Below are 26,228 nucleotides of genomic sequence, written 5' to 3' on the forward strand. Positions count from 1 at the left end.
GTCTATTTCAGAGTCTGTGACTCCCTCTCTCTCTGACCCTCCCCTGCTCACGCTGTCTCTCTCTCACTCTAGAAATAAATAAAACATTTTTAAAAAAAGAAAAGAAAAAAGAATGTGACTGCTCTGTTTTCTAATTTTTCTATACTCTTTAAGATCTTTATTAGAAATGTTTTTAAGAGTCTGAAGATCCTGTCTAATGAGAAATGACTGAAAGACCTATTAAAATTTGGCTTTAGAATTCCTCTCCCAGAAAATTTGTTTGTGATTACGTTGATGGGGTGGGGTGGGGGTACAAGAAAAGAGACCCAGCAAGTCTCTAGCTCATATACAGCTGCGTAAGAACTGGAGAGCTGCATAAGGAAGTAAACAATGCCAGCAGTATTAAGAGACCGGCAGTGCGGGTCAGACTCAGCCCACCAAGAAGGCTAGAGAGCTAGACGAGATTTTCTGAGGCAACTGTACAAAGAGAAGACTTGTAACCCTGGCTAATGTAGCAGGTTTTAAGGTGTTAATAAGCATTTGAACCAGAAGGAAAATGAGGCCTCGATTTTAGAGAAGGGGAGACCCACTGCTATTTGAAGTACTTGTGGAGACAGCTCTCTAGGACCCAGGGCTGGAAGTTAGTACCGGGAGGCAACAGCACTTTGAATATCAAAGAGGAACTTTCTAACAGAACTTTTCAAACATGAAGGCATTGAGCTTTTTCCTCCTGAAAGACATGAACTAGAAATTGAAAAAAAAAAAAAAAAATCATCAGGGTGCTTTAGAATTTAGAGGGACTTCTCTCCCAGGCCAGAAGCTGTTATCAGATTCCAAGGTTACTCTCAAGTTTGAATAGGAGTCTAGGAGTCAGAAGAGTTATCTTTTGCCAAGTCTGTAAGTCTCATCCTGAGCATATTCCCTATTCAGACAGTAAATGTGACCAAGTGTCATAGTGCCATCAAAGAGAACTGACTTACAAACACACCTAGATTTTTAAGATATAAAGATTTTTTTAAATCACATAATCTTTAGACTCACTACATTTAACTATATGGCAACATTTGCAGCAAAGTAAAGCATGAATTCAGGAGAATATTTTAGGTGCTGGTCTTTCAGTTTCTATTCTCTGTGAAACAAATGTGCACCTGTGGTAGATGGAAGGAAAAATCCCTATTCCCAGTGCACTGTAAGTGTCAGCACCGTTTGCAGACTTTTTCCTGAGTAATTAGAACAACAGAACAAAGAGAAAATTCCCTCCAGTAAGAATGCTCTTGAAATGATGGAGTTTCAAGACTCAAGTCCTGTAGAAACGTTGAGTATGCAGAACCACTGAAATCAAGTTACGCAGAATGCCCCAAAACTAAATAAACTGGAGGAGGAAGCCATTGGTCCTAGGTCAGGAAACTACTGAGATCAAAATGTGTAAATAGAGTATAGAAATCTTTGGTTGTGCACTACTGTGTGGGAGTTTATTGGGCCGACCATGTGCACAGGCCACATCCACTAGTCTTACTCTACATATGGCTCTGTGGAGTAAAGTTGTTTCTCACATTGGCTGGAAATCTGCTTCCTTATAAATTCGAGCCCTTATTTTTTCAGTGCCCTCCAGAGCTGCCCATTGGAAGACAGTCTTCGTTTCAATTGTAAATATAAAAGAGTTTCCAAACACTGGATCCCAATCAAACTGAAAATGAGGACCTAAAAGTAACACTACATATTCAACAATATATTTAATCATTGCGTTTATTGCTTCCAAATCTCACAAAGTAAACAGATGCTTCTCTCTCTACTTGACTGATTTTTAAACCATCCAGCTTGAGTCAGGTACACTGCACACATCCTCAGTTGCTCTTGGTAGCTGGGAAAAACAGAGTCGTGTTGCAGGATGTGGTCACTCTCAAATAACTTTGGAGCTTTCAAAGCATGTAGTGATTATGGCTGTAATACAGTCCTCTTTCCCACACAGAACCAGAGCTGTTATAGGAATATAGTTAATTTTGATTATGCAAAATTCTTCATACTGTTCAGTCTCACAGGCAACAGGTGAACAAAAGGTGGTCCATGTTTTAAATCAAGTTTAATTTGAGTGTCCATTGACTTTGAATTGATCTCATATAAAAGTTGAATTTAATCGTTTTTATATATAATAATGCTATATACTTACTTTCAATTGTAGAAGATGTTACAATATTAGATTTTTTTGCATAATCCAAGTGTAGTGGAGCAAAACAAATGATAAAGGATTTAGAAATGTTTAACAGAATTTTTCTACAAAAATGAAAGCAATTTGGATAATAAGCACAATTATTTTGTCTCTTACAATGCAACATTGGCTGAAGGTTGATAATGAATGGAAAGAGGACTTTAAAGAAAAAAAAAAAAGACTCAGGAAGAGGCCATAGATATAGGGATGTTATTTCCTCTCACCAAGGCTTACAGACAGGAAAAAAAAAAAAGCTCTTTCTGGGGGTACTGAGAATGAACTTGAGAGATCACTGAGACTTGCCTGTTAGAGATCCGGAACAGAGGGTGAGGCCAGAATGACAGACATGGTTCTTGGACAGTGAAACCAGGGATTGGCGGGGTCAGGAAGGTGTAACCAGTTCGGCCACTGACCGTGTGTGCCGGGCCTGTGGTTGGGTTCCTTGAGGATTTGGAACACAGATAACCATTTTTCAGTGCGGCAGAGAGATCAAATGAAAGCGCTCTCTCTACAGAAGATGCAGAGTTCGAGTGAACAAGATCGGTTTTTAGTGGAGCCAAGCCTAGCACAGAGCGCAGTAGCACCAAGGGTAAAGAACAGTAAATAAAGGAAGAGTCTGGGATTGTACGACTAGACAGGGTACTTTCTCCTGCAGTGAGACGCTGACAAAGAGCACTCAGTTGCAGATATAAAGGGATGGCAATGAGAATAAAATGACTAACAAATAAACTGCAGCAATTGTAGACAAAAGGCAGAAAGCCTTGTGTGTTAGGAAGTATATTAAATCAAATGCAGGGGGAGCTACCTAGGCCTGATAACAAGGATATGTCTGGGAACATTACCATAAATCAATGGCCAATGAGAAGATGCGCGGACGTCAGGATGACCCAATAATGAAACAAGATGAGGAAGGGATTGTTTCCCTTTAGTTTCTCCTTTCTGGAAAGGATGAACATTTCCTAGAGTCAGTAATTAAAACAATTATTTATTTTAAACCCACTTTAATTATTTATATATGCTTAAAATCAATAGTTCAGTCAACCCACCTATAGGTCATCCACTGTGGTATGGTCTTGCTTAAATCATTTGTTTCCAGTGCCACAAATAGACACAACAAAACCAGTCATTGAATTTTCTCTTTTTTTTCTTACACACACACACACACACATGCATACATACAGGGCAGAGCCAACTTAGGAAGGAAGACCACCAACCTGAGAGAATACTTCTTAGGCAACTGTAATCTGATTAGGGATAGTCTCTGATTCTGGAATTGTATGGTAATGTAGTCTAATATCCTGTTCTATTTTGGAAAAATAGATGTGAAGCTTATACAATAAATGTATATGGTATAATTAAAGGACCTTCATTCAGGCATATCTCCACTTTTAAAACCTAATATGGGTGTATCTTTTAAATGTAGGAAAGAAACGTATTCTCTTGCAACACAAACTTCTCGCACCTGACAGCAAGGATAATTGATACTCTTTCTTTGCTTGGGTTACAGGTGATTAAACATCTCAACAGATACAGGTTGTGAATACGATCAATATCAAAGCCTAGTCATTTTTTTAAATTTAGAAAATAATTCACTATGAATAATTTATGAAAATAGTGAACCAACACGATGCTTTATAGTTGGGATATATCATCAAGGGGAATTGATACAGTTCTAATTTGAACGGAAATTTCTTCCTACAACTCAAATTTGGACATTTAACAATTTAAGAAATGCAACGTAATGATACACTTACCTCAATTATGCTGGAATATGGCAAGGATACAGGAAAAGTACGTTAGGGCTACCATCCCAGAATCCAAAAACATCACTCAGTGGGTTACATGCACAGATAGACTCAGAGCGGGTGTAACTTAGAACTGATAATTAAATCAAGAATGTTCATTTACTGAGCTTGAGCCCGAAAATAAGATATGCTACTTCAGAAATCAGAAGCAGCTAGCACTGCCAGAACCAGCAATTTTAAAAGCATTCCGGTAATTGCCCGTGGCATTATGGCATTATGGCATTATAACATGGTACGTTATGCTCCTAATGAAGAGCTGAATCATAAAAAAGGCCATGTTTAGGACACAGTTTAGAAGGCTAGGAAATACAATGCATTTTAGGAAAAATTCTGACCAAAAAAATGATAATGAAAAAAGGAAGAAAGGCTTAAAGAAGCTAAGCAGTGATCAGAAAGGATAGGAATTCAGCCACTCTTAGGCCTGTAATAACAAGGTAGGCTTCTCACCTCTTTCTAATTTAATTTTCACTTCATATAAAATACTGTGCAAATAATTCACTCTCACTACCTACAGAGATCTGCCCTAAGTAGTACAAGTCTGTGAACATTGATTTGTTCTTACTATTCTTTCACGGATAAATTACTCTAAAAATCAAGACATCCATACCTGTGAGTCTTATTTACATATGAACATACTAAATATTCTGGATTCTCCAGGATTAAATTATATTTGATATAGTTTTTGGTAAATGTATTTTGTATTTTAAGTTTCCAGCAACTGCTAAGTCATATATGCTGTACATTCATAGTAATTCTCTAAGAGAAGGTACATTTTATTCTACTAAGAGGTAAAGACCTTTTTACCAGCTATTTAAGGTTAACAGATACATGGGAGGCTTCTAGAACTGGGCTAGTTTTAGAATTTCTAAGCACATACTCCTTTCAGAAATGATTAGAAAACCATGGGTCTCTGTATTTATTAAACTGAATCACCTGGCAGTAAAATTCCGTTAAGGCTCTTGGCATGGGCGAGACTTCCTCCCACTCAGATCTGCTGCTGTGGTAGACTTGCACTTCATCTGTGATTTCATCTGGTGCGTAATCACCACCTAAGATATAAATTTTGTCTTCAATTCCAACTGCGCCTGCATTAAAACCTGCACATTCAAAAGAGCCTTCACCTTTCCAAACACAAGTATCTGGACAAAAACTGTAAACCTTATAGGTGGAAAGGTCACATATGTACAGTGTGCAGTTTACTGGGACAGCTTTAATTAGTGTTGCATGAAAAAACTGCCCAAACTCTGCTACTAGTTCAGACCACTGATCAGTGGTCACATTGTATTTGAAAAAGCAATCAAGTGATGGGTTAAAGGCATCTGTAATCTCTACCTCTGACCCAAGAACATAAATGACATTTTGGCATGTGCTCGCTTCAGGATAGTATATGCCCCTGGGTAACGGGCTGACAGACATCCATTCTTTAGAAAGAGGGTCGTAAGACTCCACATCTAAGAGACTTCTAATGTCCTGAGACCCTTTCGTCTTTCCACCTATGACAAATAATCTGTTGAGAGCCAGAACTGATGTATGCATGGTTCTTGGTGTCTTCATAGCCGATACCAGAAAGAAATCATTTTTCACCGGACAGTAGCACCAGGTTTGGTCGGTCGCATCATGATAGGACTCTGCGATATGAAGCCGAACCGTTCTGCAGCATGGCCCTTTGCACCCGCCTGTCAGGAATATCTTCTCCCCGTAACTAGACAGACTAGACCCTGGCAAGTCAATCAGGTGTGACTGGGGCAGCACTTTCCACGAGTCACTGTTTATATTGTAGCAAAAGGTATACTGGTCTCCGCCGTTTTCCTCAGTTTTGTGAACAAATATGTATTTTTCGGTTGTGGATGGTCGAGCATCAGGGAAGAGTCCACCAGAACCTTGCACACACTTAACAGCATCCATGATTACATCAAAACAGTTTGTACTTTTGAGTAAACACTCTTCGTTGAGCAGACAGTTTTGAAGGGTCTCCTCAGATAACTGATGTAATCTTACCTTTTTAATCAAATAAGGCAGATGCTTTTGCCTTGATTCTAGGTTATGTTTGGTCCAGCTAAGGACAACCTTCAGTACAGTCTCTTCTTCGGGGACATTGAGTTCGTCGGATTCCAGACATTTCTGCAATACTCCAAAGTTCATGTCGAGGAAATCAGTGGACTTAAACAGTAAGGAGAAGTGGTGCTGCACGAAGGACAGCGCGTGCTCAAACAGGCGGGGAGAGCCGTAGCTGTCTGAGAGAGACAGTAACCGCAGACAGTTGACAAGGTTAATGCTTTTTATTAAGAAGTCACTGCAAGCTTTGGATAGGAAGGAAACTTGAAGAAACGATGACAACTGGAAGAACATTTCCACATTGTCATCCGTTATCTTGGTTTTCCCCGTGTAGGCGTAATCCAGAAATGCTCTTACTGCTTTCGAGGACAGATTAGTGATGGTGACGCTCCCACCGTCTCGCTCTTTCATGTTCACTTCAAACATGGCCCTGCAGGGAAAAAGAACACAGGAAAACAAGGAAACAGGAGTATTTGATTCCGTGGTATTTTTCTTTCTTCTTTTTTTTTCTTATTTTTTTTAGCTTTTTTTTTTGTTTCCCTGAGAGAGAGAGAGACAGAGACAGCGTGAGCAGGGGAAGGTCAGAGAGAGAGGAAGACACAGAATCTGAAACAGGCTCCAGGCTCTGTGCTGACGCAGGGCTCGAACCCACAAACCACGAGATCATGACCTGAGCCGAAGTCGGACACTTAACCGACTAAGCCACCCCTCAGTGCCACCTTAAAGACCTGTCCTTTACCTCCTTTACCCTCAGGTTGATTTAGAATATGTTTCACAAATATCAGGTTTATATTTATGAAATATATTTTTAAAGCATCTTAATAAATTATGTTAATATCTAAAACAGTCACATACCATATCATTTACCTTGAAAACACACAGACCCCGTCACTCCCATACTGCGGAATGTGTACATTATAGCTGCGGTACGGCATCTACTCCAAAGAAGGCCATAAAAAGATTGACATTTTGGAAACTAACTTCATGCTCTTAAATACCATTCGTAAAATTACGGTAAGGCCTGTCTGATGGCTGAATTTCTTTTTTTACGAGTTAATTAGTATCAGCTCTGCAGGTGATAAGTACAGGCATTTAAAATAGATAATGCTTCTGGGTTTAGGATTTAAAAGTATCTTTCAAATTAATTTTCAGTTTGGCAGCAGTGAAACATGTGGAAGATGGGATACATTGATATATCAGATGCCTCTAATGAATCTGTGTGGAAAATCCACCAAACAAGGTAAATTTAAATACATGTCTAAAGAGACACGTTTCATACAGCACTTTAGGAAAAAAAGGGAATGTGCTTTCATAAAGCTAAATGCCAAACTAAAAGGCTCAAACTAAGTTTGTGACGAAACACCCATCGAGAGATGGAGGGGGGTCCCCAGATTTGAATAATCAGACCAGCCAGAGAGTTCTTCTCTCTGTTGTAATTTATACCCACCTGGCAGGGGTGATAGATTCTAAGGAAGTAGGAACTTTTGGCACTCAGTTTAAGCAAAAATATAAATTATTCGGAAATGTTTGGGCAGGAGACCATGATGTATGTATTTTACGGTTGGTTTTGGTAAGACTAAGCTGGCCGCCCATCCCTGTATTAACATCCTATCCAGAACCATTCATTTTTACATGGACTCGCTATGACGGTTGTCGGTAGCACAGCCAGTGGAGGCTGAGGTTAAAGAGAAAGAGCTATGACAAAGAAGCAAGGACTTCCAGTAGTTAGGCATTCAGTAGCACTGGAGACTGACTGGTTTTGGTTCTGGTACAATACTGGTTTGTGACTGCACTGAATTTTCCAGGATTCCTTCGTGAGCAGCACCGATGAGCAGCGCCCCTCGGTGCTGAAGTACTCTGGGGGGAAGGCAATTTAGGTTTTTTTTGTTTGTTTTTGTTTTTTTTAAATGTTTATTTATTTTGAGAAGGAGAAAGAGAGCACAACAGGGAAGGGGCAGAGAAAGAGAGACAGAATCCCAAGCAGTCTCTGCACTGTCAGCACAAAGCCCGATGCAGGGCTTGAACTCACAAGCTATGTGATCATGACCTGAGCCAAAACCAAGAGCCAGACACTTAACTTGACAGAGCCACCCAGGCACCTCTAAACTAACTAAATTCTTAGAGTCCACTCTAGATGGTAATGAAAGCTATTTAAGAAGCGCTAGTATTAACTGAAAAGTCTGAGGAGCCTTCCAAATATAGAACACCCCTTAAGAAAAGGAAGAATGACAAAACACCCTCCCTAATACTCAAATAAATATGGTTACAAAACTTACATACATGTTCTACATGCAGTGTGTAACGTAGATCATTTCAGAAGTGTTAAACTGTGATGATAATTACATTGGCTTATGAGGACACGGATAGTCAGGTTAGGGTAATAGTGAAGGCCTGGCTTCTAGAATCTGGCTGCCTGGGTGACTATCTGGCCTATGCCACTTTATTGGCTGTGTGACCTTGGTGTTGCGGGGGAGGGTGAGGCAGGGGGTTTCTTCATTGTGCTGCAGTTCTTTGTCTGAAAATGGGAACACTTGTATCTATTTTGCTGAGTTGAGGAATACATGAGTTAATCAGTGCAAAGTATTAGCTATTATTATCATTTTAAGAAAATATTTCCTATCAGATCCTGTGTATTTTTAATTTATCACCAGCTTCCACATTTTCTTTGAGAAGACATATGTACGATATTTCCATACTTCAATCTGTTTATCTTTAAAGTCTCCAGTTAATATCGATCTCAAATTTACCATAACCATAAAGTGGTTGAACAGTACGTGTGATTCCTTTTCAGTCTTCTCTCCATGACTTTACATCTTATTCAAAAACTTTCATTTTCCAAAATCATTATAAAGTACATTTGTCATGCATTATGTACTTTCCTACTATTTCATATTTTTCCTCCTAATACTCCAGTAAGTTTGATCGTATCACACATTATGAATTAGTGGCCTTATCATATAAAGATTATAAATTATATAATTTCAGTCTAAATTTGTAAATAGTTTTAGATGAACGGTGTATTCCTTTAATAAAATACTATATATAATAAATAAATATGCTGTCTATAATATATATATGTATAATCTAGGTCATTATAGAACTGCCATTTGTGTTACTTCAAAACAGGGAGAAATTTTTAAAAATATATTGTCCTGTTTTAACAGCAGTTTTTTAAAATTTAAAGTAGATCCATAAAAGCTAGGAGCAGCTGAGAATATTATGGCCAAAAATTAGGTGCAGAAACATTTAATGAATACATAATTTCTCCATGATGAGTAGAGGACTTCCAATTCAAATGCTTACATGAACTTATTTTGTTAACATGAAAACACTGTAAGGAAATCAACTGGTTTGTTTACCAGATTTTGTCCATTTTTTGCTAGGTTTGGAAATAATAATAGTAATAATAATAATAGTAGTAGGTTGAATATAGTGGGCACTGTCCCAGTCATTACATACACATTATTTCATTTAAGTCTCACAATGACTGTGAATTGGATTGTTTTTATTATCTTGGTTTTTACAAGTCGGGAATCTGAGGCCTGAAGAGATTAAGTCACTAGCCTAAAGTCATGTGTGGTGAGTGGTAGGGCCGGGGTCAGATTGAGGGCGTGTGTGCCTAACCGTGGGGTCATCACTTCCTCTCGTGAGGAGGGGTCAGGAGGGTGAGGGAAAGGAATGCAGCTAACCAGGAAGAAGATGTGGAGGAGAAGAGAGCTGGGAACAAACTGGTGGCACCAGGGCGTGGCAGAGCGTGGGGGCAGCGAGGGGGCAGCGAGGCCCCATGGGCCTGGGACAGCAGTGTAGGTTACAGGGTCAGAAGCCGACTCTAGCTAGGCCACAGGCGTAGCCTCCTTGTCCCAGGGAGCCAGGTGCGGCCCTGAGTCACTGCTCCCACCTGCAGCAGGAGACCCCCCAGGGGCGGCGGTTATCAGTACCCTTTTAGAGGCTTCGCTGCAGAGCAAGAGCAGTGATGTCTAATCAGATGCTGGCAGTAAAACAGGAGTTAAAGGATTAAAACCAGTATTAGTGTATTTACATATTAAATCTTACTATGCTTTTACCAATTTTATTTACTAGAGATTTAAGTCCTGCTTATTTTGAATACAAATTGCTTCCAACAATGAATATAATGCAAATAGCACAGTTAGGATGAAGTTTATTGCAGTGTGACTGGAGGGCTGGAGGCCAGGATGTCACCCAGAGAGGCCTGTGTGTCTGAGCCACAGGCCTTGCAGGATGATATGACCCTGAAACAGTTACCAGGTACCGAGGTCATGCATCCGACCCTGTACCTTGCGGAATCTGAAACCACGGCCACCACAGTGGGTTCTTAAAAAGGCTCATGACTTGGACATTCTAATCAGAACCAAATTCTATTCAGAAGGTTGCCTAGAATCAGAACAAGTTTGGTATTCTCCAAAAATGCTTCTGGAGATACTTTTCCTCTTTATCAAACAGAGGGGAAACCTCTCCCTGGTATATTCCTTGGGTACAATATCTGACTGAAATCCATTTTCCTCTCAGCGTCTTCATTTTCTTTGAACTATATTTCCACATTTTATCCAGCTGTCCTTTCCTCTTTTCTAAATGACACAGTGCAAGAATTCCCCCAAATAAAATGAACGCTGGATCAAAACAAGTTTGTTCTTTTTTTCCCCAGAACATTTCAAAGAACCAGTGTTCCATACAATGTTGGGAAATGCTGATCTGGGAAGATCTGAGTTTTTAAAAAAGGTAGTCTTAAATTTTTATATTCAAAAATCATTAATCTAGGTTCTAATTAGCTTTTTTTTAAATTTAAAACAAATTTTTTTAACATTCATTCATTTTTGAGAGACAGAGGCAGAGCGTGAGTGGGGAAGGGGCAGACAGAGAGGGAGACACAGAATCTGAGCCCGACGCGGGGCTCAAACCCACGAACTGTGAGATCATGATCTGAATCAAAGTTGGAAGCCCAACTGACTGAGCCAGCCAGGTGCCTCACCTTTTTTTTTTTTTTTTTTTAAGAGTTGAAAATTACCACTGCATGCTCCTATAGGGGAGAAATTCAGCAGTTACAAAAAATAAATGTAGTAACACAAAATCAGAGGCATAGACAGACAAGATCAAGTACCTGAAGAAGTCACTGCATGCTGCTAAGACACAACGATGACATGGGATTGTTTCATCTTTCATGATTATTTTGAAATCAAAAAAGACATTTTGTTCTCTAAAATTCTGTAGAACACTTAAGATTTTCTGTCCATGATCTTCAGACACAAGGAAGTTGTTTTTCTTCTCAGAGGGAAGTCCATTACATGATTTTCGTTGGTTGAGATAATATGAATTATCCATAGTCAATTCAATTTGTTCTTAGAACTGGAATGAAAGACAGGAGAGTCCTGATGAAATTCCAGACCCAAAATTTGTTTAATGTCAATTACACAAAAATGGTAAGAACAGTCATAATAAACCTTGTTCTAAACATTTTTCATGACATTTACCAATAAATTTCTTTTGAATTTTTATAAATATTGAGCTCACTAGAAAATAAAGAGTATATTAAGTTGAGGGATAAAGTTCAAATCTGTATTAATTACTGTGTCAAATAGTACCATTTAGGGGCACCTGGGTGGCTCAGTTGGTTAAGCATCCAACTTCGGCTCAGGTCATGATCTCCTGGTTCGTGGGTTCGAGCCCCTCATCAGGCTCTGTGCTGACAGCTCAGAGCCTGGAGCCTGCTTCAGATTTTGTCTCCCTCTCTCTCTGACCCTCCCCTGCTCATGCTGTCTCTCTCTCTCTCAGAAATAAAAAACATTAAAAAAAATTAAAAAACAAAATTTCTAAAAAAAAAATAGCACTATTGATAACTTGTATATGTAGCTCATATAGGATTTCCCCACAGGACTAGTCTTGTTACACGTAAGAGTTATTATTTTATAGCAGCCATCACATGGGTATACACCCAACACATACTTCTCCCCTCCCATCCATTTTTTTCTTGTAGCAAAATCGATATTAAAAATTGATCTCAAAGCATAGGTATATGCCTTCTGGGGTTCAACTTTCAAGATAGGAATTATTGAAAAAGATCAGTGTTGGACTGTGTTAACTAGTTATGGCCTTTTGAAAGGAAGAAAAAGGCAGGCATTGTTCCAAGTTGGCCTATTTGCATATGTTTTCTTTTTGTTGTCTGATTGCTAAGGCTAGGACTTTCAGCCCTGTTTTGAATCTAGGTGGTGAGAGGGAACAACCCCATCGTGTTCCTGACCTTAGAGGAAAAGCTCTCAGTTCTTCCCCACTGAGGATGATGTTAGCTGTGAGCTTTTCATAGATGGGTTTTATTATGTTGACGTATGTTCTCTCTAACCCTATTTTGTTGAGGGGTTTTATCAAGAATGGATGTTGAACTTCATCAGCACACTTCTATTAAAATGATCCTATGGTTCTAATGCTTTCTTTTATTAACATGGTGTATCACATTGATCGATTTGCAAGTCTTGAAGCAACCTAGCAACCCAGGAATAAATCCCACTTGATTGTGGTGAATGATTCTTTTAATGTACTATTGGATTCAATTTGCTAGTATTTTACTGAGAATTTTCACATCCATGTTCATCAGGGATATTGACATGTAGTTCTCTTTTTTAGTGGAATCTAAATGATTTTGGTATCAGGGTAACGGTTGCCTAATAAAATGAATTTGGAAGTTTTCCTTCCATTGTATTTTTTTGGAAAAGTTTAAGAAGAATATGAGCTCCTCTTTAAATGTTTGTTAGAATTCACCTGTAAAGCCCCCTGGTCCTGGACTTTTGTTTTTTGAGAAATTTTTGATTACGGACTCCATTTCTTTGCTGGGTATTGGTCTTTCAAATTTTCTATTTCCTCCTGTTTCAGTTTTGGTAGTCATGTTTCTAGATATTTACCCATTTCTTCTACATTGTCTAATTTGTTGGCTTATTTTTTAGAATATTCTCTTATGATTATATTTCCATGGTCTTGGTTGTTATTTCTCCTTTCTCATGTGTGATTTTATTATTTGAGTCTTTTCTCTCTCTCTCTCTCTCTCTTTTTAAAACCAAGTTGGCCTATTTGGAAGGACAGAAAACACTATAACTTCACCAAAAAAGGCCTTTTAAACATGAGATCAGAAATCCAAGATGGTTGAAAGCCAGATAACTATGACTTTCCCAAACTGCAGATTCACTTCTATGCAAACAAGTTTACCCACCAAAAAGCAAGGAGGCAGGAAACAGGTACCCTACCCATTCAGAGAAACTTGTCTAGTAGCACACTAGAAATGATCCCTGAGAGAGTCTTCGGAAAGGCAAAGAAGACTAGGAACCAGGGAGCCAGAGAAATAGGGAACATTGATTTCCTTAATATGCTTTTATTCCAATTATCTATTGCTTTCCAAATCACCTTAAACTTAGTGGCTTAAGATAGCACTTAGTTGCATCTCATGGTTCTGTGGGTTTTGCTGGAGCTTCTTGCATGGGGACCTTCACATACTTAAGACTCAGATGGCAGCTCTGGCCAAGGTCATCTGAAGGCCTGACTAGGTACAAGTCCAGCATGCTTCCTTCCTTCACATTCTGGATGCTTCCAATGGGATCGCTAGAACAGATGGGTGTCTGTCTGCATGCACTCTCTCCATGTGGCCAGCCTATTCTTCCTCATAGCACAGCAGTGTTGGGGTGGCTGGGTTTCTTACATGGAGGCTGGGTTCTCCCAGAGGGAGTGTTTCAGGCCCAGGAGGAAGCTCCATACCCAACGGTCCTGTAGCATCCATTAAAGCTCTAGGACGTGGCCCATCTACTGCTATGTTGTCCAGTATAGTAACCATGAGCCATGTATCACTATTTAAATGTAAATTACCTAAAATTAAATTAAAAGTGTAGTTGCTCTAGCCATATTTTAATCAGTAGCCATATGTAGTGATGGTTACTTTTATGTGTCAACACAACTGGGCCATGGAAGGTCCAGATATGTGGCTAAGCATTGTTTCTGGATGTCCAAGGGGGTGTTTCTGGATGAGATTAACATTTGCATTGGAGAGTAAGTAATGCAGGCTGTTCTCCCTACTGTGAATGGGACTCACCCCATCCATCCCAGAATAGAATAAAAGGCCAAGTAAGAAAGAATTATCTGTCTGTCTGTCTGTCTGTCTGCCTGCCTGTCTTGGAGTTGGAGTTCCAGGCTTCTGTGCTTTGGACAGAGACAGGATGGTACCAGTGCTGTCAGCTCTCCTGGGCCTCCAGCTTGCAGGCTGCAGACCTCAGACTCCATGATCATGGGTGCCAACTTCTTATAGCAAATCTGTCTCTCTCTCCAACTGGTTTCTCTGGAGGACTCCACTAACACATGTGGCTCTTCTGATGTACAGCAGAAATACACAATATTTTCCTTATCATGGAAGTTCAGTTGGATGGTTTCTGTAGTGTACGAAGGAAGCAGTGTGCACACGTGTGTGAGAGGGCGTGTGCACTACCAGTGGGGGGGAGTAATAGGCTGGAATGGACAGTATTTTTGGAAAAATAAGTTACCTGCAATAATTTGGTGAGCAGAGTTCTAAAGTAGTTGTAAGTAGGAAGACATAGTAAGCATGGGGGTCAGGAAGGGAGAGAGATAATTAGAGGTTTGGGGCAGTTCTAAAGAAAAGGCAGGCAGAAAACAGTTGTATTGGTCGGAATTCTCTAGAGAAACAGGACCAGTGAATCAGTAGGTTACAAGCCTAATGGTTTTGGTAGGCAGACACACGCACATACCCACTGGTACATGTGTGTCATGTGTGTGTGTCTGTAAAAAATAAGGACTTGGCTCACAGAATTGTGGAGGTCCCAGGATCAGCAGTTGGCTCTCTGGAGACCCAGGACAGCTGGTGGTGTACACTTGTCTGCAAGCTGGCAGCCTCGAGAGCTGGGAATAGCTGACTTTTTCACTTTGAGTCCAAAGGCAGCAGTGATGGTCTCAACTCAGCATGCAGGGAAGGTTCATCTCACTCAGGAGTTTTGTCCTATCCAGATCTTCCACTGATTGGATGAGGCCCACCCTGATTAGGAAGGACAGCTGCTTCTCTCAGACTGTCTGTCCAAGTGTTAACTTCATCTGGAAGCTCTCTCAACAGAAACACCCACAATAACGTTTGACCAAATGTCTGGGCACCCTGTGGCCCAGTTAAGTTGATATAATACATTAATCATCAGAACACTACAAATCTTTACTTAGCAGTGTTAATAAAATGTGATCTTGGGTGGAAAAGAATATATAACCCAAGTTAGATGGGGTGTACAGATAATTATGTACGGCTGCCACCCCAGGAGTAATTCTTCACCTTGCAAGGCATGCCTCTTAAGCCACTTGTAAAACTCCGTTTTTAAAATTACGGAAACTTTTCTTCCTTTTCTAGTAACTAAAAGTCATCCGTTTTCCCAGGGCTGTGATATAACGTAGGCAGGAGTACAAAGAGGCTTCAGAATCAGAGAGATGGGTTCTGGTGCTGCTGGTCCCTAACCCGAGGCCAGGAACATCTGGTCTTTGATTCTCATTTTTTCCTTCTGTAAAATAGGGATAAACTATACCTGTCAGTCGTGTTGTTGGGAAGAGTAAAGATAATACATTCTTTAGCATTTATAAAAAAAAATTTTTTAATATTTTATTTATTTCTGAGAGAGAGAGAAAGACAGCATGAGCAGGGGAGGGTCAGAGAGAGAGGGAGACACAGAATCCGAAACAGGCTCCAGGCCCTGAGCTGTCAGCACAGAGCCCGATGTGGGGCTCGAACCCATGAACCGTGAGATCATGACCTGAGCCCGATGTGTGGCTCGAACCCATGAACCGTGAGATCATGACCTGAGCCGATGTCGGATGCTCAACCAACTGAGCCACCCAGGCACCGCCCCTCTTTAGCATTTAGTATATGCTAAATAAGTGGAACTTAGTACTTATTTTCTGCTAAAATTTTAACACAAAAGCCAAGGAAATCACATAACTGACATTAATCAGGAGGTTCACATTCCTCATGCGGTGGGGAGAACGGCGAGAGAAGCAGCTCTCTGGTAACGGCTAAGACTGAAGAGAAGAGTCGAACCCTAGAGCTGTCACTGTAAGAGTTTCTCTGGAGTGCCAACAGTGGACAGAAGATACGCCCTGCTTGAGACTTGAGCCAGCCTCTTACTGCCTCCATGATGCTGCAGGGAAAGACCAAGGAGTGTGTCCACTACATAAAAAAGTATATGGGGCAGAGAAGCAGACATGGTCTATATGAGACAGACAGACATAACTTAATGCTGTGCAAAGGGTCAGTGCACCTTCTCAGCATGCAGGGAGACCAAGGTGCATCTCCTGGTCTGTTTCTTGCTTCCGGCAATGGACTGGTGCGTCAGTGATCTGTAACAGCAACGTGGGGTCTCTGCCCAGCCTGCCGCAGAGAACCACGGAATTGGTGGGGAGACAGTCTGCGCCGCCTAGACGTGCCTGGACCTGCTCTCAATTCTCATCCGTTTAAAGATACATATTTAAATCTCTCTGACAGAGGAAGTTAGATGCTGAAGATAGAAAGATACATTTGTCTCCTGTAATCTTAGATTCTTCTTGGGTTGTAAAAGTTCTCTCAAGGTTTAGGATTGTAGGTGTTGACAAGGCTCTGTGATCCAATAATGGACTGTGTAAAGCAGAGATTCCTACCCTGAGCTTCAAGCTGTCTAGTCAGGGAGAGTCGGAGGGAAGGACGTGGGCAGACAGTGAATACTCGTTTCACAACACTTTCATTCTGCATGTGATTTTGTACATGTGCGTGTGTATCTAATACATACAGTTAATTTTAAAATATATTTTATGGGCATTAAAAAATACCTCTATTTTCCAATTCTTTAATGTCGCCGTGATTACCACTGGAAACTACCAGAGTTTAAGTAATATCATGCTGATTCCACCCCCACCCAGCTCCATTCGTTGTATATCTCCACTGAGATGAATGGCCTCTATACTTCCCAAGCCAGACACTCAGAAGTCCTCCCTCCCCAACCATATCTATTTTAAAGCCACTACCTTTTCTCCACCGTGCTGCCGTTCTTCAGGATGACTCTCTCACTCTTCTCACTTGAATTGCTACATTGCCTGCACTCAGGTCTTCCCTGTTCTGTAAAGCTTTACAGAATATCCTCTGGGCTTCAAACCCATGTGGGCACATAAAGATAAATGAATCACAGGGCCCCTGCTCTTGCAGGCCTCTGGGCCGGGTGGAAAGAAGGAAGCAACAAGTGTGATAAGGGTCAAAATGGAGATGGGAAGAGCATCATGGAGGCAGGAAGGACAAATCTCAGGCTTGCTCTCAGACGGTAGGAGGACCAAGCAGAGAGGGGAGAGAATGAAGGAAGACATTCTGATGAATGTGGTACTTGAGCTGTTAAAGAAAAAATGAAAGATGATTACCAAAGAAGGTGAGAAAGGCATTTCCAAGAGAAAAAATGGTAAGTGCAGAGATGTGGATGAAAGAATTCTCATAGCCCATTGGGAGGAACATGATATTGAGGGTCAGAGAGGGGCAGATAAGGCTGGAGTGGTACACGGGGGCTGGCTCACGCGGTCTTGCTACCACGCAACGGGCCTGGGTTTCGTTCTAGAGGTAATGAGGAATATTTAGAAGGACTTTAAATAGGAGAGGAATTACACCATTGGATCTGTATTTCAGAAACATCATTCTGCTAGGAATACAGCAGTGAGTAACCAAGACGTGGCTCTTTTTCTCATGGCGCTTACCATCTAAGGTAGCATTCACTGGTATGAGTAATAACAATTTAAAATATCCAAACAATGGTTTTTTTTTTAATAAGAAATAAATTATTGTTATTGTTAAGGCACTGAGATGTATCTATTACAAGAAATAGGATTATTTTAATTAATGCATGTTAATTTTAATCCCAGCAACTCAAATATATTAATCCAAATATCTGTCGACTTTTTTTGTTTTCTGCATAAAAAACTTTTGTAGGCAGTGGGGCTTGCTAATTTTCTTTCCTATTTTTTTACAGGCGTTATTTCTTTTTCTTTTACTACAGAAGTAGCTAGGATCTCCTGTACAATGTTTAATTAAGGCAACAATGGTTTATAATACTTTTTAATAAACATATTTGTGTATATATAATTTATACCTAATTATTTATACATACATAAAGAACTTGTAACTTATGTGTTAGATTAAATCAATTATTGAGAATCACAGTTCATGGATAAAAAGTGAACCCAATGATATATGTATACAGTAATTTTTATTCCTAAGACTGGTAATATAAGTAAAAGTACTTAGTAGAAACTTTCAAGTATCAAACTAATACATTAGCATTACGCATAGGTATTAATTTTGGTAAAGTGCTAAAAAGTTAAAGGCTGGCATGGTTACTTCATATAGAATGGCTTCATAGAGAAACTGAAATTTTTTTTTTTTTTAATGTTTTATTTATCTCTAGGAAAGACAGAGAGAGACAGCGTGAGCAGGGGACGGTCAGAGAGAGAGGGAGTCACAGACTCTGAAATAGGCTCCAGGCTCTGAGCCGGCAGTCAGCACAGAGCCCGACGCGGGGCTCAAACCCACGAACCGCGAGATCACGACCTAAGCGAAAGTCGGATGCTTAACCAACTAGGCCACCCAGGCGCCCCGTGAGAAGCTGAAATTTTCTATTTTCTTAACTTGGTTTGAATTCCTTTCTGTATGTAGACTTTGTTTAATTACAATAATTGTAAGTGCTATTGAAGAGAAAGGGTGTTGGAAAGTGTATGAAAGGGATAGGGGAACTCAATCCACAAGATACCTAAAGCCATTGAAATGGATAAACATCAATCAAGGAAAATAAGTAGAATTAGTAGAGAAGAGGGCAGAGAATGGAACTCCAACGATAACTAACCATAAGGGACAGACCATTTAGTTGGAGAATTATTCGTGTAGCACCTGCTACCTATCAGGTGATGGTCTTGATGAACTGAAAATACAGTGGAAAGTACAATTTGTGGAAGACACCGGTGAGGAAAGCTAAGGGAAAACTCACAAAGAGCAGGGACAGAAATGGAGGGAAATTAGGAGAGGTGGGGGGAAGTAGAGGAGAATTTCCCATCGGAAGTAGTTACATCATCCAAAGCTGAGGAAGGTAGGCAAGGTAAGGACTGAAAAGACATTGTTGATGATTCGGGGGTGGGGTGAGGAGAGACCCGATTATAGTAGTTTTAAGAGGGAATACTGGACAGAAATTTGTATAAATTATTTTTTAAAGAAGTTCATTGAGCTAAGAGCTAGGAGGTGGTGGATTCTAGGAAATTTTGTTTTACTTTGTTTGAGAAGGGAGAAACCTGAGCATGTAATACACTGAGGAGAGAGTGGCAGCATGGGGGGAATTGAGGGAAACGAGAACAACAATCTTACATCCATATCACAAAGCAAATCTTTCCGGGCCTTTAAACCAGTACATCAAGGAACAATACTTTATGATGAAGCTTCCATTTCTGTTAACAGGTAAACATTGATAGGCAAGTAAATGGTTAGAGACTCTTACCTTTTATAGTTATTTAGTGATATAAGAAGCCTGAAGGTACTAGAATTTATAATAAATAATTTATATAGTTATTTCATTCATCATCCATAATCCTTTAATTTTGGTATTAATAATGACTGTTTTCAAAATGGGAAATTGAGGCTTAAGATTGAATAATGAGCATTAAGATGTAAAACCAGTAGAAACCTGCTTAATTCAAACTTCATACTCTTTTCAATACTCTGCTGGCTGTAGATATTAATATCAAATGAAAGCATGGAGTCCTTTTCATGTGCATAAGACTCAACCATAAATGTACTGGCCAAAAAAGTTACCATGGCACTTTAAGGTCATTTTGAATAAGAAAGATATATTGGATAATAAAAATAGCTAACATTTATAGGGTCAGTACTTTGTGCCAGGTACTGATCCCTGGGTTTCACCCAGTATTTAACTTAATTCTTATAAATATTACTCCTATAGAAGAGAGTAAGGTGTAGTAGGCATGCTCTGCACTCTTTCTGCTGCTAAGGACAACTGAAAACCCTGGACACATATAAAAATACATATCATCAATATATGAGGACTCTGAAAGGTGGAAACAGGCTGACTAGCTAGTGAGCATGGGACCCAAGAACAGTACAGTGGTGAGTTCCTTGGGTTTTATTTTTGCCCAAGATATCCCATATACTGAAGAAGGGGACAGCACGAACACCACTGGGCACATGCATAAAGAGCTCCAAGAGGAACGCCATCTCTTTGCCACAGGACCAGGAGCAACACAGCAAGACAGAAACGTTTTGACAAACATGAGGGAAAAACTGACTCTCTACAGGCACCCATGTCAGCAAAAGTGGAATGGAGAACCTAGCACCCCACCCCTCCCAGGCTGTAATGAGCTGCGTCAACTCTCCTCCTCCTCCTCTCCTCCTTATGGAGTGGTATCGGGGAAGGCGGAGTGGGTAGCCAGTCCAGTGGTAACAAGAGTCCACATCACTTCCCCTCCACCATCATTGGAGTCATGTGACACATGGGATCTTGGATTTCTACTCCTACCTGGAAGTGACATGGCATTCCTCCCTGTCCTTCCTGGGGTGGAGGTAGAGGCCCAGTGAAGATGTAAGACTTCTCACAACCACTTAGTAGCAACAAGACCACCCTCACATGATGTCCATGGGGACCACGGGGAGAGCTGTAACTATGTGCCCCTCCCTGTCCCAAAGTGGTATCAGGGGGTGCAAAGAGGGGAGCCTGAACTCTTAACTCCATCCAGCAGTAAAAAGAGCGCCTCCTCTCCCAGGCATCCAAGAGGTGAGGTGGAAAATCTAGACTTTTATCCCAACACAGCAGTAATGAGCTGGTGGCCTTAACAGAGCAGTGTCAGGAAAGACCCACCAAAATACAAGATATAAATAGGATCTAGAGTCTTATTACAAAATATCCAATATAATCCCCAAACCAAGAATATATCCAGTTGAAAGAGAAACAATCAACAGACACCGACACAGGACACAGATGTCAGAATTATCTACCAGGAAATTTAAAGCAGCCTTCACAGAGATGCTGCAATGAGCAATTACATAGCCTATGTGATTTTAATGCTTTTCGGTCTTTTGAGGTTTGTCTTGTGGGTTAGAATATGGTTACTCTTGCTGTATGTTCCGTGGCACTTGAAAGTAATGTGAGTTCTTTTGTTAGGTTGAGTTTTCTATAAATGCTGATTAGATTCTATTCATTCATGGTGTTGAGTTCTTCTGTGTCACTTCTGACTTACTATCTTCTTGTTCTGTTGAAAGAGGGGTATTAATGTCTCCAGCTGTAACAGTAAATTTGCCTATTTCTCTTATCGGTTCTATTAGTTTTTGCTTTAGATATTTTGCAGCTCTGTTGTTTGGTACATAGACAATTAGGTTTGCTATGTCTTCTGAGTGGATTAACATGTAATATTCCTCTCTGTCCCTCATAATTTTCCTTGCTGAAGTCTACTTTATCTGGTATTAATATAACCATACCTGTTTAATTACTGCTTGCATAGTATATATTTTTTCATCCTTGACTTTCAACCTACTTATATCATTCTATTTGAGGTGAATGATTTATAGGAAGTATATAAAGTTGGCTCATTTTTAAAAAATCTATTCTCCTAATCTCTTTTAATTGACATATATAGACCACTTATATTTAGTGCAATTATTGATACGTTAATACTTAGGATTGCTATTTGGTTGGTTGTTTTATGTTTTCTCTATTTTTAGTTTATCTTTTTTATTCTTTCTGCCTTCCTTTGGGTTACTTGAACCTCTTTTAAATTCCACTTTAGCTTGGCTATAGCGACTATGGGTATATCTCTTTGTATGGACATTTTAGTGGTTGTTCTAAGTATTACATATACGTGTGTGTGTGTGTGTGTGGTGTATGTATATATGATAATACTTGTGTAAACATTTTACCAGTGTAAGTAAAGCATATATACTTTACACTTTTTTACTTCCCTTTACTCTCCCTCATTTCCTTATTATATAATTGTTTTAAATAACCATTACATAGACACTGTTATAATTTTTGCTTCAACCTCAAGAAACTTCAAAAAGAAGAGCAAAGTAAACTGAATGTAGACAGGTGAAAGGAAATGATAAAGAGCAGAAATCTACAAGCCTTGAAGATAATCAGAAGGATAAGGAAAAGAATACTATAAACAACTCTCCCTGTTACAATTTAGTAGGGCAGATGACATGACTAATTCCTCAAAACCCACACATTATCACAACTCACTCAGGATGAAATTTTGAATAGCCCTGTAATTTCTTATTAAGGAAATTAAATTCATCAAAATTTGTTTAAAAGTTAATACCAAATCTATATAATTTCCTCCAGAATACAGAAGAGGAGGGACCATTTCCCAAGTAATTTTATGATGTCAGTACTACTGTGGTACCCCAGACAAAGACAATACAGTAAGAGAAAAACAAAACCACAGATCAATATCCCTCATATATAATTTTTTTTAATTAGCAAAAATAATTCAGGATCTAAAAAGAATTGTGCACAAGACCAAGTAGGTTTATCCCAGGATGTAAGGGTGGTCCAGTATTCAAATATCAATTAATGTCATCCAGTGCTGAAACAAACTGAAAAAGAAAAATCACATAATTGTATCAACTTGACACAGTAAAAACACTGAGAAATCCCACTTTTATTCATGAGAAAACCTCTCAGCAAACAAAGAACTGAGAAGAATTTCCTCAACTTGATAAAGCACATCAACATAACATAATCAACATAAAAAAATCTATAGCAAAGAGACCAAATGGTAAGAGACTGAATGCTTTTGCTCTAAGATGATGAAAATGGCAAGTGTGTCCACTCTTAGCATTGCTATTCATCATAGTACTGGAAGTCCTAGCCAGCACACTGAGGCAAGAAAATTCTGTAAGAGGCTTATACATTTGAAAGGAAGAAACAAATTGCCTCTATATTTACAGATGATAAGACTGTCTACAAAGAAAATCCCAAGTAACCTAAAAATATACATACAACTAATAAGTGACTTCAGCAATGCCACAGCAATGATATAGGATCAACATCCAAAATCAATGATTCTTCTATAAACCAGCAATCAACAAATGGAAACCAAAGTTTAAATTAAAAGCCATTTACAACAGCAGGAAGACTTGTGTATAAAATCTACCGAAACAAGTATAGGCCTTACACACTGAAACTATGAAATGCTGACAAAGGAAACCAAAGAAACGTAAACAAATTGAGAGATTATACCATGTTCATAAACTGGAAAAGTCAACATAGTAAACATGTCAATTCTCCCCATACCGATACACAGGTTTAACACAATTCCTTTCAAAATCTCAGGAAGATCTTTTTGTAGAAATCAATTATTCTAAAACTTACATAGAGAGACAAGGAAATTAAGACAGCTAACACAGTTTTGAAAAATAACAGTAATGTTGGAAGAGTCAGTCTACTTGATTTCAGTACTTATGATACAGCTTCATTAATCAAAACTGTGATATTGGAGAAAGACTGGCACATATATCAATGGAACAGAAAATATAATTAATAAGTAGCCCCATTCAAGTAAAATCAGCTAATTTATGACAAAGCTCAAAAACAATCAATGGTATAAAGATAATATTTTAATAGTGTTGAAGCAAATGAATATTCACAGCCAAAAAACTGAACCTTGAACTAAATATCACATATCATACAAAAATTAACTCAAGATGGATCATAGGCATAAATGTGAAATGTAAAAGCTGTAAAACTTTTAGAATATAGGAGAAAATCTTTGTGACAAAGGGTTAGTCAAGGAGTTCTTAGATCTATGACATTAAAAGCACAATCCATAAACAGAGAAAAACATTAATTGAATGTTATCAAAATTGAATATGTTTTGTTTCCTCTGTGAAAGATCCTGTTAAGAGGATGAAAAGACCATCTACAGCCTGGGAGAAAATATTTGCAAATGAAATTGGAAAAAAGATTAATATATAAAGAATTCTCAAAACCCATCAGTAAAAAAACAATTCAATTAAAAAGGGGGCAAAATATATGAAGTATTTTACCAAACAAAATAGAGACATGAACGCATGAAGATATGTCCAGTATCATTAGTCATGAAAATGGGAAATTAAGACCACAATGAAATATCACTACATATCCACTGGAATGGCTAACAAAAAAACAGTGGTAACATCAGATGACTGAGTGGGCACAGAGATACTGTGTTATTACCATGTTGCTAATGGAAATTATTCAGCAGTTTCTTAAGCTCACCACAAGATGGTGGCCCCATCGGGCCAGGGACCCCAGTGTGTAGTCCTGCCTGATTCAAGACCCCAGTAGCCTGTCCCCGCACCCTGCCTGGCAGAAGAGCTAAATCTTAGTCCTGTTTTTTACTGAGTGCAGCCCCCAGCCCAGCCTCACCGAGAAACCCGACCAGAGCATCTGAGAAACTGAGCAGCTCAGCAGCCCTTGAGAGGGGCACCAACAGCATCTCTGCCCATCTGTAGACTCCAGCTGGTGATCCTGTCTGGCCAGGGAGCTTAGCGTGTTTTGCCTGATTCAGGTCTGACTACCAAGCCTAACTGGCTGTGAAGGCTGTTACATGGCCCTTCCCCAGGCTGGGAAGCAAATGTGAAGCCCTCTTGCACTGAATACAGCTTCCACCCCTGCCCAACAAGCGAGCCTAACCAGAACACGTGGGAAGCTGTGTAGCCCAACCTATAGTCAAGCTTACAACAGCAGGTGAGCAGGGAGGGAGCCAAGCCAGCAGCTCTTTCCATCTTCAAAGCAAAGCTGGTAGTACTGTCTGAGCAAGGAGTTTGGTGGGCAACTCTGTTGGATTCAGGTCCCCGACCATCAAGCTAAAGGGGCATGGAGCCTGTTTTCCAACTCCACTCAGGAACGGAAGCACCTTTGCAGCCCTGCCTAACTGTTGAGTGTAGCACCCAGTCCTGCCTGAGTAGGAAGTTTAACCAGAGAATCCATGCAGCCACAGAGCCCATCCCACAGCTGGGCATGGGCAGGAAACTGACTGTTTCCAGCCATCAGCACCCAGCCTGACCTCAGAGCTCAGGCAGACTCCTTGCTCAAATAGAAGCCCTGACAGCAAGCCCCACCTGACCAAGGATGCTGCCAGCTGACCTGTCCAGAACCAAGGTGAACTGACTGGTGAAAGATTCTCTGGAGAAGAGAACCTGTAAAATGCAGAAGAGGAGACTGCTTACTCAAATGTGCAGATCCTAACACAAAGAATCAAGGATTGTAAAGAATCAGGTAAACAATGACATCACTAGATGAGAGTCATAGAGCCCCAATAACTGACCCTAAAGGAAAGGGAGATCTATAAACTGTCTGCAAGAATTCAGAATATTTCTCTTAAAAAAGTTAAGCAAACTACAAGAAAACACAAATAACTAAATAAAATTAGGGAAACAATGCGTGAAGAAAATGAGAAGTTCAACAACAACAAAAATACATTATGAAGGAAGGAAAAAAAAAGGAAGGGAGGGAGGTGGAGTGAGAGGGAGTAAGAGGAAAGAGAGAGAGAGGGAGGGAGGCAGGGAAGGAGGTGGGGAGAGAGAGGGAGAGAGAGAGAGATCCTAAAGTTGAAAAATCCAGTGACTGACCTGAAGAATTCAATGGAGAGCTTCAACAGCAAATTCCATCAAGCAGAAGAATCAGTGAACTATAAAGTAGGGCATTTGAAATTATCCAGTCAGAATAGCAAAAAGAAAAAAAGAATTAAGAAGAGTAAAGAAAGCCTGTGGGCCTCACAGGACACAACTAAAAGAACAATATATGTATTATAAAAATCCCAGAAGGAGAAGAGAATGAAAAAAGGACCGAAAGTATTTTTAAAACCATAATGGCTGAAAACTTCCCAAACATGAGGAAGGATATCATGAGGAATGGATATCAGAGTAATGATGCCCAAAGGATCCAAATAGGTTGAACCCCAAAAGAGCTACACAGGGAGACATTATAATGGTCAAAAGTCAAAGACAAAGAACTTTGAAAGCAGCAAGAGTGATACATCACATACAAGGGACCTCTTCCCCTCCCATAAGACTAAGGATAGGTTTCTCAACAGAAACTTTTCAGCCAGGAGAGAATGGGGTGATATATTCAAAATATTAAAGGAGAAATGAAAACTGTCAA

General features: G+C 39.7%; 1 protein-coding gene and 1 long non-coding RNA gene across 4 annotated transcripts in view; one reads left to right on the top strand and one right to left on the bottom strand.

Annotated features, from left to right (window-relative positions):
• Positions 1 to 730: 730 nt before the first annotated feature.
• Positions 731 to 26,228, bottom strand: part of KBTBD3 (kelch repeat and BTB domain containing 3) — a 37,247-nt gene continuing 11,749 nt past the window's right edge. The window contains exons 1-5 of one of the 3 annotated variants that reach the window (XM_039250626.1): positions 15,362 to 15,561; positions 11,162 to 11,406; positions 4,924 to 6,475; positions 3,028 to 3,124; positions 731 to 2,626 (exon numbers count right to left, since the gene is read on the bottom strand). In XM_039250626.1, the coding sequence (XP_039106557.1) occupies positions 2,568 to 2,626; positions 3,028 to 3,124; positions 4,924 to 6,475; positions 11,162 to 11,382 (1,929 nt within the window). In that variant the 5' untranslated portion in view covers positions 11,383 to 11,406; positions 15,362 to 15,561 and the 3' untranslated portion in view covers positions 731 to 2,567. Of the gene's footprint in view, positions 2,627 to 3,027; positions 6,476 to 11,161; positions 11,407 to 14,852; positions 15,562 to 26,228 lie in introns of those variants that run through there. The other 2 variants (XM_039250625.1, XM_039250627.1) reach the window with 2 other exon arrangements.
• On the top strand, positions 6,097 to 18,127 carry LOC120244236. The gene is made up of 4 exons (XR_005531510.1): positions 6,097 to 6,158; positions 7,198 to 7,285; positions 17,720 to 17,795; positions 18,060 to 18,127. It is a non-coding gene; the product is annotated as an uncharacterized LOC120244236 (long non-coding RNA).

Source organism: Hyaena hyaena, unplaced genomic scaffold, assembly GCF_003009895.1.
Source record: "Hyaena hyaena isolate Hyena2069 unplaced genomic scaffold, ASM300989v1 scaffold_376, whole genome shotgun sequence".
Classification (NCBI taxonomy): domain Eukaryota; kingdom Metazoa; phylum Chordata; class Mammalia; order Carnivora; family Hyaenidae; genus Hyaena; species Hyaena hyaena.